Source organism: Nomascus leucogenys, chromosome 12, assembly GCF_006542625.1.
Source record: "Nomascus leucogenys isolate Asia chromosome 12, Asia_NLE_v1, whole genome shotgun sequence".
Taxonomy (NCBI): domain Eukaryota; kingdom Metazoa; phylum Chordata; class Mammalia; order Primates; family Hylobatidae; genus Nomascus; species Nomascus leucogenys.
The window spans coordinates 83,351,897-83,370,367 of record NC_044392.1 but is presented as its reverse complement, the minus strand read 5'-3'; the positions used below and the strand labels follow the sequence as shown (position 1 = coordinate 83,370,367).

The 18,471-nt window shown below is 34.5% G+C and overlaps 1 protein-coding gene across 1 annotated transcript in view; it reads right to left on the bottom strand.

Moving 5' to 3' along the window:
* Positions 1–2,611: 2,611 nt before the first annotated feature.
* HFM1 (helicase for meiosis 1) overlaps positions 2,612–18,471 on the bottom strand; it is a 214,013-nt gene continuing 198,153 nt past the window's right edge. The window contains exons 32-39 of the mRNA XM_030825053.1: positions 18,144–18,259; positions 16,258–16,337; positions 15,238–15,341; positions 9,264–9,374; positions 7,545–7,635; positions 4,334–4,445; positions 4,094–4,245; positions 2,612–3,200 (exon numbers count right to left, since the gene is read on the bottom strand). Of these exons, the coding sequence (XP_030680913.1) occupies positions 3,131–3,200; positions 4,094–4,245; positions 4,334–4,445; positions 7,545–7,635; positions 9,264–9,374; positions 15,238–15,341; positions 16,258–16,337; positions 18,144–18,259 (836 nt within the window). The 3' untranslated portion in view covers positions 2,612–3,130. The remainder of the gene's footprint in view (positions 3,201–4,093; positions 4,246–4,333; positions 4,446–7,544; positions 7,636–9,263; positions 9,375–15,237; positions 15,342–16,257; positions 16,338–18,143; positions 18,260–18,471) is intronic.

Here is an 18,471-nt window from a genome sequence, read left to right as displayed (position 1 = left end):
TTGCAAACCAAATCCAGCAGCACATCAAAAAGTTAATAAACTATGATCAAGTAGGCTTCATCCCTGGATGCAAGGCTGGTTCAATATATGCAAATCAATAAATGTGATTCATCACAAAAACAGAACTAAGGACAAAAAACACATAATTTTCTCAATAGATGAAGAAAAGATTTTTGATAAAATTCAACATTCATTCATGTTAAAAAAAACTCTCAATAAACTAGGTATTGAAGGAATATACCTCAAAATAATAAGAGCCATCTATAACAGACCCACAACCAACATCAATGAATGGGGAAAAGCTGGAAGCATTTCCTTTGAAAACTGGCACAAGACAAGGATGCCCTCTCTCACTACTCCTATTCAACATGGTATTGGAAGTCCTGGCCAGAGCAATCAGGCAAGAGAAAGAAATAAAGGGTATCCAAATAGGAAGACAGAAAGACAAACTATACTTGTTTGCAGATGACCAGATCCTATATCTAGAAAACCCCATAGTCTTGGCCCAAAAGCCCCTTCAGCTGATAAACAACTTCAGCCAAGTTTCAGGATACAAAATCAATCTACAAAAATAACTAGCATTCTTACACAACAACGACAGCCAAGCCAAGGGCCAAATCAGGAACACAATCCCATTCACTATTGCTACAAAAAGAATAAAATACCTAGGAATACAGCTAACCAAGTAGGTGAAAGAGATCTACAAAGAGAATCACAAAACACTGCTCAAAGAAATCAGAAATGACACAAACAAATGGAAAAACATTCCATCCTCATGGATAAGAATAATCAACATCATTAAAATGGCCATATTGCCCAAAGTAGCATCCAGTGCTACTCCTATCAAACTACAAATGACATTCTTCACAGAACTAGAAAAAACTATTTTAAAATTCATATGGAACCAAAAAAGAGCCCAAATAGCCAAGGCAATCCTAAGCAAAAAGAACAAAGCTAGAAGTATCACGTTACCCAACTTCAAACTGTACTAACGGCAACAATAACCAAAACATCATGGTATTGGTACAAAAACAGACACATAGGCCAATGTCTATGAATAGAGAGCCCAGAATTAAGGCTGCACACCTACAACCATCTGATCTTTGACAAAGCTGTCAAAAACAAAAAATAGGGAAAGGATTCCCTCCCTATTCAATAAATGGTGCTAGGATAACTGGCAAGCTGTGTGCAGAAGACTGAACTGGACCCTTTCCTTACACCATATACAAAAAACAATTCAAGATGGATTAAAGGCTTAAATGTAAAATGCAAAAATATAAAAAAAACATTTGGGACATAGGAACGGGCAAAGGTTTCATGACAATGATGCCGAAAGCAATGTCAACAAAAGGAAAAACTGACAAATGGGATCTAATTAAACTTAAGAACTTCTGCACAGCAAAAGAAATTATCAGCAGAGTAAGGAAACAACCTACAGAGTGAGAAAAAATTGCAAACTATGCATCTGTACAAAGGCATCTGTACAAAGGTCTAATATCCAGCATCTTAAGGAACTTAGATTTACATGGAAAAAAAAAAACCAAAACAATCTCATTAAAATGTGGGCAAAGAACATGAACAAACATGTTTCAAAAGAAGACATACATGAAGCCAACAAGCATATATATATTAAAAAAGCTCAAGATCACTGATCATTAGAGAAATGCAAATCAAAACTACAATGAGATACCATCTCACACCAGTCAGAATGGCTCTTATTAAAAAGTCAAAAAATAATAGATGCTGGCAAGGTTGCAGAGAAAAGGGAACACATATACTGTTAGTGGGAGTGTAAATTAGTTCAAGTATTGTGGAAAGCAGTCTGGTGATTCCTCAAAGAGCTAAAAACAGAATCACCATTTGACTCAGCAATCCCATCACAGGGTATACAGCCAAAGGAATAAAAATCATTCTACCATAAAGACACATGCACACTTACGGTCATCACAGCACTATTCACAATAACAAAGACATGGAATCCATCTAAATGCCCATCACTGGTAGACTGGATAAAGAAAATGTTTTACATATACAGCGATAATAAAGAACAAGATCATGTCTTTTGCGGGAACATGGATGGAGCTGGAAGCCTCAGTAAACTAACGAAGGAACAGAAAACCAAATACTGCATGTTCTCACTTATAAGTAGGAGCTAAATGATGAGAACTCATGGACACAAAGAAGGGAACAACAGACACTGGGGCCTACCTGAGGGTGGACAGTGGGAGGAGGGAGAGGATCAGGAAAAATAACTATTCAGTACTAGGCCTAGTACCTGGGGCATGAAATAATCTGTACAACAAATCCCCATGATATGAGTTTATCTATGTAACACTCCTGCACAGGTAACTCTGAATCTAAAATAAGTTTTTAAAAAAAGAAAAAAAATTTTCTAAAAGTTCTTAAGTGGGCTTCAACTTCTCATGGTACTTATTAATAAATTTGATAATAAATATTGCTTAGGGTACCTATATAATACTTATCAATAAATGAATTTGAAATGTAATTCATTGGAAAAAAATATAAAATATCTTTTTACTACAGTAAAAGTCAACATAACAAAGTTTTAAAATTCACAACATTGAAAAACAAGCTAAATGAAAACAATACTCTATACTAATTAATGTTTCATTTATTGTTGCTCAAAGTTAGATAACAGTAGGTTCAAATAGCCACTGGATTCTTAAAAATCTTTAGTAAAACAAAATACATGGGAATAATATTAGTGACTAATCCATACAATAAGCAGATTTATTAAGTTAGCATTATTTTGCTTTCATAAAATATTTTTCTTCTTAAGAAAATATAAAAATGAAATTTTACATTGGTTCTTGTCAAAATCCAATTAATAACTAAATAATTATTTCTAAGTGCAATTTATTTCTAAGTGCAATCAGCCCTTAAGGGCTTATTGAAACAAAGCCTCTGTAAAAGAGCTTTTCAAGAAGTTACAATATAATGGGAAAATAAATCAGTCCATATATTTTGTTGGAAAAAGTGAACAAAGCTAATCAAATACAGGAGAAAAAAATCTGAACAATTATGAACTACTTTTTAAAAATAAAAAGCATGCTTTGTGATTAGGTATCTTTATTCTTTCTCTTATTAATATAAAAAGTATTTGTTTGTTTTAGAAAATACCATCAAATATTCCCAATAAAGACTTCATTTCATCAGCTTCATCATCAGGATGATACATACTGGGAGAAAGAAGAAAAAGTAAAAATAACTATTTTTAACACAATTTATTTTAAAATACACAATAAATAATGTAATACTAAACACAATAAAATAAACTTGAAGATTGCTGTGAAGTTAATGTATCAAATAAACTTCAGTATGCATAACTTTGTAGGAAGTCTGTTGGGAAAAATTAGACTTCATAAAATGCAAATGGTAGGAACTGTAAAGGTTATTTCTTTAAACATATTGAAAAGTTATGTCATTTAATAAAGGTGTGAACAGCCTGGTCCAAGGGAAGTGGTGTTTACAACTAATTGATCACAACCAGTTACAGATTTCTTTGTTTCTTCTGCACTCCCACTGCTTCACTTGACTAGTCTTAAAACAAACAAATAAAAGCAAAACAGTGTGAACAGGTCTCAAATCTTTTGACTCTTCAAGGAGAGAGAAACTGCAACACAGTTTCCTTTTCTAAAATGGCCAGCAGTGGGGGAACCGATGAGATTTAATCTGACATTTTCATTGAACCTGTTGATTGTGAAATAACTGGTTAACTAAAATACAACTTCAACTTTTAAAAAATTAGCTGATCTCATCTGGATTTCTCAAGTGACTTTACCCTTTACAAAATTAACATACTGTATTCAGATCAGTAAAAGTAAGTTTATCAACTCAATATAATGTTTGAATAAACAGCATCAAACATACGGGTTTTCAAAAACTGAGGTATATGATGTTTGAAACATCTTAAAGAGCTTAGCTCACTGAGGTTTGAAAATTTTAATGTCTTTAATAAATGAAATGTTCAGGCTCTGATCTTTAAAATGAACCAAGGAAAAAGGGATGCTGAATTTCTTCGTAAATAGTTTCTTATTGATGTAATCTTAAAGTGTCTTTAAACAGTTCTTACCTGAAATCAACTTCCTTTTTACATTCACTGTTTCTAATAAAAAAATCCACTTTTTTATAATTCGAAGAATTTGGGTTTTTTCCAGAGGAAGTAAAGCATAGCTTCTCAATCTCTGGTGACAGATTTTGTGGTTTTCTTTCTTGAAAATGGACCTACATTTGAGATAAAAAATAACAATCATTGAAAGTTTAAGCACTCGGGCAAAATTTAAAAGAAAAACAAAGAAGTGCTGCTTCTTACAATAACTGCATTTCCGGCTTGTTGAGGTAATTTTGTCATGGAGGATGCACTGAACTTGGGCATAGCAGAATTTGATAAAGAAATATCCGACATCTCATGTGATGAAACAAAACTAAAAATTAAAATTAATTATTTGTAAAACATGGCAAACAGGAAAAACAAACCATTCTAATTTGGATCATAATGATTTTTGGGGAATATGATCAAAGTTTATCACATTTATCACAAAAATGTAATGCATTGTTTCAAATACTCATGGAGAGCTTGGTGTATTTCCTTTCCTTTAGACCAAACCATAATTTATATATCCCAAATTAGGAAAAAATACTATTTTTAAGGGACTGTAGAAATATTATTCAATAATTTTCTTTAAAATTGAGTCTTACGCTTAATTGTCTATAAACATTTTCTAAATTCCACTTGCTTAACTTAATCTCCTTTCTCTATTCTGGTCTCATTGTAGATAGACATCTCTAGTTATCTTCTTAGATATAACTGTATAGAAGAATTTACTCTGAACCTTCTGTATTAACTCATTCACTAAAACACATTTATTATTCATTATCATATGCCAGATATTGGACTAGAAGCTGTGTATGAAGTGATAAAGAAAATGTCAGGGAGTTAATCAAGCAGACAATGTATAAAAACAAATATATACATAATTATAAATCCTGAAATTATAAAAAGAAAATGAACTGGATAATAGCATAAGAAATAACAGTGTGGAGCCATAAACCCGTTTTTAAAAGATGATCATCAATGCATCTCTGATGAGGTAACCATTTAAGTTGACACCTGAAGGCTAAAATGTAACAGCCATGTAAGGAGCAATGAGTAGTGTGGGTGGGGACAGGGAAGAATCACATATACTGATAGGATTGGATCGTTTTGTCTCTGACTAATAAATATATATACATGGCAAGGAATTAAAATAGTAAAAAGTGTGTAAAAGAAAAAGCAGGCCAGGCACAGTGGCTCACACCTGTAATCCCAGCATTTTGGGAGGTTGAGGTGGGAGGACAGCTTGAGTCCAGGAGTTTGAGACCAGCTTAGTCAACACAGCAAGACCCCCATTTCTAGAAAAAGTTTTTTTTTAATTAGCCAGGCATAGTGGTGTGTATGTACCTGTAGTCCCAGCTACTTGGGAGGCTGAGGTGGGAGGATCTCTTCAGCCCAAGAGGTTGAGGCTGCAGTGAGCCATAATTATGCCACTGTACTCTAGCTTAAATAAATAAAAAAGCAAATCTCCTTTCCACCCCAAATCCTCAGGTCCCACAGGCCTTTTCCCCAGCAGCAACTTCTACACCAGGTTCTCAGAGGCTTCCTGTTAGAATCCATTTTTAAACTCACACATCTTCTGTTGGTCCCTTCTAAACTCTTCCAAAAGTATTTGTTTTTTTTTAAAGGTGTGGTGCACAAAACTGTTCATGTGCCTTGTTACCTTCCTCCTTATGATTTATCTACTTTTTGCTTCTCTACACCTACAGCTTTGTCTCACTTTGATGCTTATATCCATTTATTCTATGTGACTCAGAGTTATAACCAACGAAACAAAGTGATAAAAAGACTCATTTTAAGCAAACGTTTTAAAAAGCTATTCAATGATCTAAGAAATCCTAACATGGAACAAGGGTGAATGAGCTCCTGGTCACTGGAACTGTCTTGGTAGAGGTGGCATGATTACTTGCCAGTGATGTTGAATGGTGATTCAAGGATCCAGTGACAGGGAGACTAAACAATACCGAAGTCCCCCCTTAGCTCTGGAATTCTATTAAAACTATGAGTCTGTGATGCTGATGCTATTAATCAGTAATGGCTAAATAACAGCAAAAATTCCAAGGGATACCACAAATTTAGTATTTTTTAAAGCAGAGAAATAATCCTTAAGTAGAAAATCAGACCCTGAATAAAAAGTTGTTGGTATTTCTTCTGTTTTGAACATTTTGGCTTTGGCCATCATTTCTCTCCCTTGACTTCTAATCAAGTCCAATATTTCCCAATGCATTTTGCATTTTTTGTAAAGATACTTCAAATTGAAGATTTATAAAATTATGTTTTCCATTCTAAATATCTTATGTTTCCTATATCCTTAAATAACATCTACCTACATGCCATTTATTCTTCTCTCTTCCTCAACTACCATATCCTATCAATTGCCAAACTGAATCTGCTCTATTTCTGAAATGTTTTAAAAATCCAACCCTACCTCTCTGTTCCCATCACTTCTGCTGTAGTTTAGGCCTCATTATAGTCTGTCTTTCTCATTGCCCACCATGCCTCTGGCAGTCCCACTCCCTATGATTCACTCTGCATACTGCTGCTAGGATGATTTTTTAAATCAAATTGTTTTTCCTGTGCTTAAATATTTTAGATGGTTCCTTACTGCCTACCATACAGGTAAAAACTAGAGGGCCCGAGGATACATCTGGCCTACAGATATTATTATTATTTGGAGGAGGGTGCCACAGAGTATATCACATTTTTTTTGAATTAGTTGTCAAAATTTAAAAATAATAAGATATCACATAAAATTTCAGACTCCTAGCTTTTCTTGAAAAATCAGAATATTTTGTAACACTAGACTCACATTGCCTGCACAGTAACAACTATTTGGAGCTGAGTAGTGGCTACTCCCTTTAGATGGGACACTCTACAGTTGGCCTTGGCCCACCAAATCTTGAAGGTATTTGGGTTTGTGACCCCCGACTGTCTGGGTACAGGACAGGTGTCTAAGCACAGCACTCAAAGCCCTTACAATAAGACTTCAGCAACAGACTTTATGCTGTGGCCACACATACCACACTTTACTGATCTTTGAGCACAGGAGGCCTTTTCAAGCCTTATCCCTTTACAGATGCTTTCTCATACCTGGAATGCCTATCCGCCTCTGTTCTAGTTGTCAAACTCCTATTCAGTTTTCAAGTCTTGTTAAAAGTGAAGGTTCCTGGGCTCCAGTCCCAGAGACAAAAATTCAGTAGATCTAATGTGGGGCTTAAGAGTGTGCATTTTTAGTATGCACCCCAAAGTGATTTTGATGCAGGTGGTTTCACAACAGCACTTTGAGAAACACACCTCTAAGATTAAGAGGGTTTAGGTTGGCTAATACCTTTTAACATCTGTGACATCTAATAAATTGATCCCCATCTCCAACTATGTGTCAAGGGGATATAAAGTTGTAAGTATTACAAACCAAAGTTCTAAAACTTGCCTGTTTGACATTTCTCTTTGGAATTTGCTCTTTGACTCTTGAAGGGGTAGCTTACTCCCCCTGGTACTTGAACTCAAAGTGTTTCCAAATCCTATGTGAAGAGATAACATTTTGAAACAAAATGCCAAGAAAACAGCTGAATGAAGCTTTTCACAAGTTCTACAACGCTCTCTCCAACAGATATGATCTGGTTAAGGAAGGAATGAATAATTCTCAATAACCTAATTTAATTTGCATAGAAAAATTAGGGGCACAAGGCTAAGGGAGTAAAACTATAAAACATATAGATTAGCTTATTAGTAACTATATTAAAAGGTCCTCAAGCCACCTGTGTTGTTGTAAAATACATATTTGGTCTTTGACTCCTGTTTCTAACTCTACTGGGTTGGAAGACACCCAGCTGGTATTCACTGCGTAACTGACTGCTTGCTTGGCGTGTGGGAAAAAACCCACACACATTTGGTCACGGATGTCTTCTGGGCTGATCATGGTGTTAGAGTGAGGAAAAACAGTTTGTGTTTTTCCACTCACCCTCATTATTTATATACTTACATTTTCATTCACATAAACGATCAAGTTGAAGTTCACTCAATATTTTCAGTGGTCTGCTCATAATCATTTAAAATGCTCTATACATAGGGGAAAATGGCATTTATTGAGACTGATTTTCCCAGTGACAAGGCTATGCCCTCTTAGGACTAGGCTCACCTCAAAGGATCAGTACACATTGCCTATTAACTTGCAGTACCTAATACACTTAAGCTTGAGGTAGGGAATAGTAGTTGTCCAGTGATATACAAAATTGTGCCTAATGACCCCACATCATGGAGATTGTCCTGGCCTATTCTGTGAAGGTGGTCAAATCCTGTTCTTTTCAGAAGCAGTATTAGTTCTCTAGGTAATTCTAAGGGCCCTAAAACAATAACATTTCAACTTCTAACTGCTTCCCTTTGAAATACTCTTTTCAAAACATGAGGTGGGGTATAGTAAGAGGTATCTGTAATTGTGGAAATACCAGTCTGCACTGAGAAGGCTGAGGGACTGACAGATTTATTTCTGTCAGCCCTAATGGAAGACAGTATCTCCATTGCTATCTTGTCACATACTGGCCAAGGTTTTCAATTCTCTGGTTTAGTGAAATAGAGTAAATTTGCCTTTCACTCAAAGAGCTAATAAGCCTCATTATTTTGGGGTTGTATATGATTTAAATAGAATTTCTAGTACAGGAGAAACATCCTTTCTTTCTTATTTACTTATTTATTTATTTACTTCGAGCTGAAAAGTCCATATTTCAACTAGAAATAAAAGTTATTTTCTTTGCAAGCAGATGAATAGTTTTAAAAATGGATTTTTTTGTCCTTCACAAATATTAGCAGACCATTTGTGATCTTAGAATGGAGAACAAAATACTGTTTCATGAGAGAAAATTAAATAAACAATTTGAATTTGACTTTTACAAGAGCTAGGAGCAATAGAATAGAAAGTGCTCATTTGCTACATTATCATCATGGAATAACCTTGATCTCTGTCCTTAGGGGGGAAATGTTCTTTGTAGAAGGGTCACATTTTCAGTTTTGCTAAAAATTATAATCTTAACAAACCAAATCTAACTAAACAAGCACACACAACAAAGGCAAAGAAACTTAGTTCCAGGAGCTGAAATGAAAAATATTCAAAGAATTTCTAATGAAATGATTCCATGCTAAGTATGATTTTTACCTGGTATTTTTGTCTTCTCAATATCAGTTGAAAAGCTGGTAACTTCTAAGTTTTCATCATCAAAATCATCCCAAACTTCATTTCCCAATTCAAAGTTCACATTCAAAACTTCTGAAAATAGAGAATTGCTTTTATCTGCATCTGTCAAATTTTGGTTTCCAGATATATTAAGATTTCTGTTGAAGAACACTGTTTGACAGACTTTCTCATTTGAAGTTGTAGAATAGTTATATCTAGAAGAATCTGTTATGTGTATGTATAAAAGACTATAGGTACTTTCTGAACCACAAGCATCGTAGTCTATTGATATATCAAACATATCTTTCAACTACTAAACAGAGTTCTTGAGTAATAGTTTTCAAAAGCATTGTGTCAAGCATTGTTGAATACTGCATTCAGCCAATTCTATTAACTGTTTTAAGTTGCACTAAATTTAATTTTCAATAAATTTTTAGGCAATTAATTTTTCCTCTTAATTCCCATATTAGAATAACTCTACTCTAAGATTGGATTATAATAGTTTCTAAAATGGTCTTCCTCCTCCAGATCTTCTCCCTAAAGTTAATTTTCAGTATTGTTATAAAAGGTATTTGTCGAAAATAAATAATATTTTTCTCCTGCTAAAAAATCCTCAGTGTTATTCATTGTTTACAGCCTGGATTTAGAGCCAAACTACGTAAGTGAAAATTCCACCTCTCTAATTTATTAGTTGTATGGTCTTAGACAGTAATTCAAACTTCCTGATTCTGCAAAATAAGGCAACAATAGTACCTACCTCAAAAGATTGTTATGGGGCGCTAAATGCCTTTAGTTGTAAAGTTTTACACAGTATTGTGCTAATAAATGTTTAATAGCTACCTCTACAAAAAGCGTATGCATATGTATACATATATAAGTTTATTATAATCTTTGCTGATATAAAGGCTATACAGCACACATTTTACCAATAACATATATGGTATGCTTAAATGTAAATTCCATATATCTAATTGATTCTCATTGAATGTTTTCATTAGGTTTTGCCACTCTTTTATCTGTAGTCAACCTATGGTTGCAAGTGACAAATGAATGTAGCTCTCATGTGAATGTTGTTTGATATTTTTGTTGACTCTGACAAGTAAGATGAAAATATTAATAAAATAACAAAGACATCTGTTGGGATTTCACTCATTCATCATTGACTTAAGTAACTTCTTTCCTGAATTAGATAGTAATTTTCAAATACTAGAAGAATATTCTCTCAATTTTTTGTTATTCACAATGTAATGGCTACAATAACAATACATTTGTTTAATCTACACTATTAAAACTTTATCCCTCACTTTCTTAAGTCTAAAAAATAAGCAAAACAATAAATCAAACCCAGATTGGTAGTGTTTGCTGATTCCTAAGGTATAAATATTCTCACCATAACTGATTTCAAGCTATTAATGTGACATAATTGAATAAGAAGTTGGGAAAAAATGCACGACAGAACCCTATTATATAGTATATCTACCATTTGGATAAATAATCTCGAGAACACAGATAACAGTAAAATGCAGTAGAACAATTAGGAAGTGATGAGTTTTGAGTATTTTTGCCTTTGTTTTTAACATAATTTAATTGAAAGCTTATGTAATTAAATTTTCAACAATGGCTGATTCTTGGAAATTTAATAATCATCTCTCATAAGTTAGTATAAACTTGCTCCAGCATATCACTGGGTTTCCTCAACTTTAAATATCCTCTATCAATTTCTTCACCTGTCCAAACCCTTCTTTATTCTTCAACTATACCTATAATTACAGTTCACATTATTCTACTTTTGTATGTTGATGTGCACACACTGAGACACACAATGTATATATGTACTAAAAATGGAAGTTTGTACAGAGTGCAATGGGAATGCAGAGGAGGATCTAAACCTGCAATGGAAGTGAGACATACTCTTCTAAGGTGATACCACATGACAGACAGACTCTTGAGGTGATAACATATGAAGGAAGAGTAGTCGGAATTTCAGCTTGATAGAGCTGTGGTTGTGAAGCAGGGCAAGAGCAAAGGGAACCTATGCCATGAAGGGAGAACACCATGTAAAAGACACAGCAATATGAGAGAACGGAGAATTTGGGGAGAACTGTAAGTTTTCAGGATTTCTGGAGCACAAAGTTGGAGAAGGCAGGGTCCATTGTGTCTGCACAGGTAGTTAAGTGCTAGATCACACTGAAGCTTATCTGCCATATTGAGGATATTTTTTTGTTTTTTGTTTTTCTTACAGGCAAAGGATAACTATTGAAGATGTTTCAGCAGAAGGTTTACACAACCAGATATGTCTGTTAGATCACTTTGAATATTAGGGATTGAAGGATAATGAGACTGAAAGCAGAGAGAAAAGTAAGTTATTGCAGTAAATGAGAGAAAATGAATGCTTAAGCTAGAGTATCAGCAGAAAGGATAGAGAGGAAGTAACAAATATGAGAGATGTGCAGGAGGCAAAATAATTAAGATTTGGTGATTATTTACACGTGGGGTGAGCTATTTAGAAGGACCCTTTTTCTGCCTTTAGCAGCTTAACAAAGAAAAGAGTTCATTCATTGAGCTAAGGCAAAAAGAGAAGGTGTAGAGTGAGGTACAAAGAAGACAGAGTTCAGATGCTGACATGTCTGATATGTTAACTGTTAGGTGCATATGTCCAGGAAGGTGATTATACAGATGGATTTGGAGTTAGAAGGAAAGATCTAGATGGGAGATACAGATTTAGAAATTATCAAAACATAGTCAGTGATTAAAGACACGGGCTTGGGTGATACTGTATAGGAAAAGTTTTTGAAGTGAGAAGAATAAAAAAAAAAAAAAGAAAAAAGAATCCTTTTGCAACATCAACAGGAAGAAAAGCCCGTGCAGTCTAAGTAACAGGAGACCAACATAATGGTTTTACTGAAATCAAAGGAGAGATTTCCAAAAGAAAGGAAAGACCAGAAGTATCAAATACTACAGAGGTCAAAGAGAGTAACAGTTGAAAACAGTTCACTGAATTAAGAACTTAGAAAGTCACTAAATGGCCTGAACAAAAACAGTTTCAAAGGACTGATACACAGAAAACCCAAATTTTAATGAATAAAGAGTAACTAGGGTATAAGGAAGTGATGAGCACACTGAGTGTCAATTGCTCTTTCAATTAATTTTTGTTTTGATAAGAAAGCAAGAGATAGAGGGTATGGGGACTCTAGAATTCTGTTTTTTGTCTGCCTGGTATGCTTTCCCTTCTTTTAGTGGGAGTACCCTCCCTTTCCTTTGCGGAAACTACTTCTACAATTACACTGGATCCTAGTAAGGCTGTTATTCATGGTGCCCTGCCTTTTCTGGGGCCACAGGTATATAATGACCCAATCGTCAGGTTACTGGGATTGATCAAGGGATAAACACATGACTCAAATGAGGCCAGTTAGAATGAGCTCTGGTCTGCCAAAACTAACAGGGAAGTCTACCTTTTTCCACTGAGGCTGCTAAACTGGTAAGATGTAAGTTAGGGGCTGCCCGCCATGTGAGAAACCCTATTTAAAAAGTAAAGTCAAGTAGCAACAGGCATAGCTAGAAGATTGAGAGAAAGCCAGAGGCATGAGTGCCTTGATTTAGCCAGAATTAAGCCAGATACTTTTCAGTTTACTTGAGACAACTGGTTCCTTTTCTTGTGCTTAAGTCATTTGGAATAGAATTTTTATCATTTATAACAAAAAGTCACGACCAGCTAGATAAGGACATGAAGCTGAAGAAGGAAGAGACTTCAGCATATTTATATGCTAAAGGGAAAGACACAGTGGAGAGGAAACAATGAAAATATGGGAAAGAGGAGATGGATAATGATCTTCTAAAGTCCCAGAGACAGCAGGATTGGATAGAATTAAGATTATAGGAGGACAGATATGCCTCGAGTGGAAGAAAAGATAATTTTTCTTTTAAGACAAATAGATGGTTAGAGATGGATGCAGAGACAGGGAAATATATAGTTGAGGGGTGGGGCAAAAAGCTGAAAGAGTTCATATACTACTGGTTCAATTTTCAATTCTCCACTGATCACTAAAAGTCAATTTCATTTTATAGAAATGGCATTGGGCTGGGAATCAAAAGATATGGAATCTATTTCTGGCCTTGCCATTAATTAGATATGAAATTTTTGGGCAAGTCATTTAATCTCTTGGAGTCTTGGCTTCTTTCACTATAAAATGAGAAATTGCACAAAGGTCTCTTCCAATTTAAATCTTATGATTCAACATGCTTTCTCATATAATTTGTGACATTTTTTCTTCTTCCCTTTTTGAAATTGGAATACAGAAGATAAAAACTGCCATGCTTTTTAAAAAACATTCTCGAAAGCAGTATTTGAATACATTTAAAGTATGTTTTGCCACCAAAGACTAGTATGTGAAAAATATAATAAACATAATTAATTATTACTAACAGTACCAGAAACCATAACAGCTTTACATGCATTATCTCATTTAATCCTGAAACCCCTAAAATATAACCAGATGAGGAATTCAGACAAAGTGGTTAAGTAGGTTATGAAAGGTTATACTAAATGTCAGAGCTAGGACTTGGACAGATTGTTTTCAGATCCTGTGAACTTAACTACTATACCATACAGCTCCTTCTTAAAAAAAAAAAAAAAAAGTGGCCCACTCAGTAAAACAGGGATAGAGTTATTATTGGGGGTTAAAGTATCTAGATGAGACTTTAATATCATAATATAAATTGGATTTGGAATAGTGAGTAGGAAAGAAAAGTAGGAAAACCATGTAAATATAACACAAAGGTAAGCAGAGGGAAGGATAGATAAGCTCTTGTATGCAGAATGACAGGTAATAATGTAGTAATATAAGGAAGGAGTAAGTTAGAGGGCTACATGTTGAACGAAGATAAATATAAGAAGGTTGACAATTTTACACTTCCTATCCACTTTGTAATGATATCCAGGCTTTGAATAAGTTGGATAAATGCTCCGGTTCTCCAGGTGAAATTAGGGAACTTTTCTTGATCTCATTATTGGGCCTAATAGCTGCCATGGTATCACAAGAGGTAGTGAATACTCCAGCCCTTGCCTCTGTAAAATCTTAAATTATGACTAGAGGAAAAAAAAGTTACAACATGAAGAAAAAAAAAATGACAGCATGAAGAAAATAATGTCAACAGAAGCCAATGCCAAACATATGAAATGATTTTCAAAAAACGCCAAGGTTACCATTACTACATAGAGCCACTTGAAGAAATAACTCAGTGGATAGGATTGTCTCATGTTTTAACAGACTGGCTATTAATAGCATTATTCAGGGAAATTATGCTCTATTAATTGCAGGAACCAGAGTAATGATGAACCAGGCAGTGTTAAATTTATATGCATTATCTCATTAATTTAATGACAGACACAGATAAAAAAGCAAATCTAGATTACGAACTAGCTATATCCCACAACCTAAGTTATTTTCTCATACTAACATAGAATTGTAAGAATCATAGGTTTAAGAATTGGAGAGATATTAAAGGTCACCCAGTTCAATACCTTCATCTTAAAGATAAGACTAAAGCCCAAAGAGATTAAATAACTTGCCCAAGGTCACATTGCTATTTTGTAAAACTGGACTAGTTTTATAAACATAAAATTATTTTACATAATTCTAACGATATATGAATGTAATCATTCAGTATGTTAATACTCTATATACCCAAGGATCCCTTATTTGCTCAGATTTTCCTCATAGTATTTTTAAATTAAAATAGCATTATGTAGGAAAGAGATTTTTTTTAAAAAAAGTACGACAAACAGAGTAAGACCATCTGAATAACAGACCCAAGAATTTGAAAATGATTCAGTAATCTAAGAGAAAAATGTTGCCAAGTTAATAATTATAATAATTTCGGATGCCGGTGTTTCAATAACACTACTTGTCAATAATAAGCCATTTACTCTCTCAAGTAAGTATCAATGGTAATTTACCTTTGTCTTGATATTCAGATGGTTCTTGTCTAACTTTTCCATAGATTTCAGGCTGATCCCACTGCTCCATTATAGGAAATTCAGATATGTTTAAATATTCTGATCTTTATAAAGATAAAACCATAAAAATGTTAAAGAAAATATGAAAATTAATCTAAGCCTGAAAACTATTTATTCATATAAACAAAAATAATGATTTATCCATTTAACACTTCTATGATAAACTGGACCCAGCCTGGGTAGCAAATAAATAGGTGTTTCATGGAAGTGACCAATACTTAGTCATCTTTACATGCCCTTAGTTAGATAACAAAAGCCACGATCTCTAGAAGTACTGCTGGCATCTATTCTGATGAGTCAGTTCCTGTTCTGTACTAGTTGTTAAATACATTGAATGTCATTCCTGCACATAGAATGCCCTTATCTGGCAGGGAAATTACATATATGATTGTCCTGTAGGCATCAGGATACATGAAAAGAACAATGAGTTACCACCTAAGGCCTTCTGCTTGCTAACTAGGAATATGAACTTCAGTTTTTCCATCTATACAATACGACAAAAAAATACCTCATTTTATGGGCCATGTTGTTAAGTCAGAAAATATAATGCACAAATGTGTAATTTTCATATTATAAATCTGAGATGTTATTAATACGGACTGAGTTTCTAAATGGAAAGGTTAGACTTTGTACACCAACATGATTTCCATTTTAAAGTATACTCTTGTCACTTAGTTTATATTCCCTATAAAGAGAGAACCTAAGGGAATGACATAGAATAGGTAGTTTCCTAGGGAAGAGATGATCTAATGAGTGTTATTTCATAACTGTAGAGTTCTAAATAAATTTAGGGTATCAAAGATAATGAAACCATTATGATATTATTGCTTCATTATGGAACTAAACGATAACTGTGACTTGATGGTAGCCAGTGACTATGTTTCCCTGAATAAGTGGTTATCTGCAGGAACAGAGTTCATGATAAATATTTTACCTTAGATATTAACAGTGTATTTGTACCTTGATATACTAGGAAGGGAAGGTTTTGGAGTAAAACCAAACTCTTTAAGGTCCACACTTTGAGATTTATTCATCTGTATCTATTAATGAAACAAAAATAAGTTCAACTATCAGTTTCACATCAATAACTTGTAACACATGAGCCAAACAACAAAATTCCTGCTGGTACATAAAGTCCCCAAATCAATGAATTAGGAGAAACTCAGGTTAGCTCTTGACTCAAATATTTCACTCAGGCCCTTCTTAAATGTTGGCATTTTTTTTTTTTTTGAGATAGAATTTTGTTCTTTCACCCAGGCTGGAGTGCAGTGGTGTAATCTCAGCTCACTGCAACCTCTGCCTCCCAGGTTTAAGCAATTCTCTGCCTCAGCCTCCCAACTAGCTGGGATTACAGGTGCCCACCACCATGCCTGGCTAATTTTTGTATTTTTAGTAGAGATGGGGTTTCACAATGTTGGCCAGGCTGGTCTCGAACTCCTGACCTTGTGATCCACCCACCTCGGCCTCCCAAAGTGCTGGGATTACAGGCATGAGCCACCACATCCAGCCTAAATGTTGGCATTCTTCATGGTTCTTTACTAGGTCTCTTCTTACACTACACCTTCTCAATCAAAGATCTCATTTATTCCTGTGGCTTCAATTGTCATCCACATGTGAATGACTCTCAAATTTCTACTTCTAGCTCAGCTCTTTCTCCTGATTTTCAAACAGTTATATCCAACTGTCTGTAGGACATCTTTATCTAGACATCTTGCAGGCCCTCTAAATTCAATGTTTCCCAAGTTGAACTTACCCTGTTCTCTATTCCGGCAAACTTGCTTTTCCTTCAGAATATCTACCTGAACGAGGCCCCACTTTTCTCCCAGTTGCTAATGCCAGAAACCTGGGCATCATTTTTGACTGTTCCTTTTACTTTGTCTCTTATAACCAATGAAGTAGCAAGGTAGCAATTCTACCTCTGAAAAATATTTTAACCCAGTCACTTCTCTCCATTGCTATTGCCACTACCCTAAACTAGGCCATTATTTTGCTTAGATTATTGTAAAAACCACCTGAGTCCCTTTGTTCCTATTCTATCATCCTCTAATCCCTTTTCTAAATTGCAGTCAGAGTGACCTTTACAAAACACAATTTTGATCATGTCACTGGTTAAAATCTTTAATTGGCTTCTCAGTACTTTCATGATAAAGTCTAATTCCTTAAAATAGTAAAAAGGTCTGCATAATCTAGCTCCTACTTGCCTCTTCAGCCTCATCTCTCTCTACTCCTTTACTTGTAATCAAACTCTAGACATACTGTATTACTAAGAGTTTCTTTAAAGATCTCTCTCTCTCTCTCTCTCTTTCTTTATACCTCTGGACCTTTGTATAATCTCTATGCTTGGAATATTTAGCTATCCCTTCCTATGATCATTCTGGTGCCTGCCCCTCCATCCTTGGCTTATCCTTCAGGTCCCACTCACATCTATTAGGAATCCTTTCTTGGTCCATCAGATGTGGATTGAGTACATTTTCTATCTAAACTTAAGTGTGTTGTACTTCTGTCACAGAATCACTCATCACACTATATTAAAAAAGCAGGTTTACTTATTTGTATCTCTCACTCAACTACAAATTCTATGATTGGGAATAAGACTGTCTTATTCGTCACTGTATCTTAGCACTTTGGCATATTCTTGGTGCTCAATGAAGATAGAAGGAAAGAAGAAAGTTTAGAAGAAAAAAGGAAGAAAGAAGGGAAGATGGATTATGAATAATGGTAATACTCTTAGTCAAGCCCACAAGTAATTCTAAAGTACACTGTGGATACCTAATTGACAGACAGAACAAAGAATATTTATTTACATTTAACTACAGAACAATGGGAAAAATGTTATTAAAACTAACCTTCAGACGTTTAACTGGAGGAACAGATGAAACAGCATTCCTGTTTCTTAAATCAGATAAATATGAAGAAATTGTTGACTCTTTAATTTCTGACTTCTGTGCCACTCCAATTTTACCTATGAAAAGAAACTTCAGATTCTTTAGGTTAAACTTCAGATCTTATTCTTATAAAATCAAATTTCTTTAAAATTTCAAATCTAGTATTTACTTTTTTCATGTTGCCCACAAAAGAGAGAAAATTATTTGCGTTATTAAGGTGCATAATATACATATCATACATAATTAGGATGTCATTACTATCCACCAAAGACCTTTCAATTTTGAACAT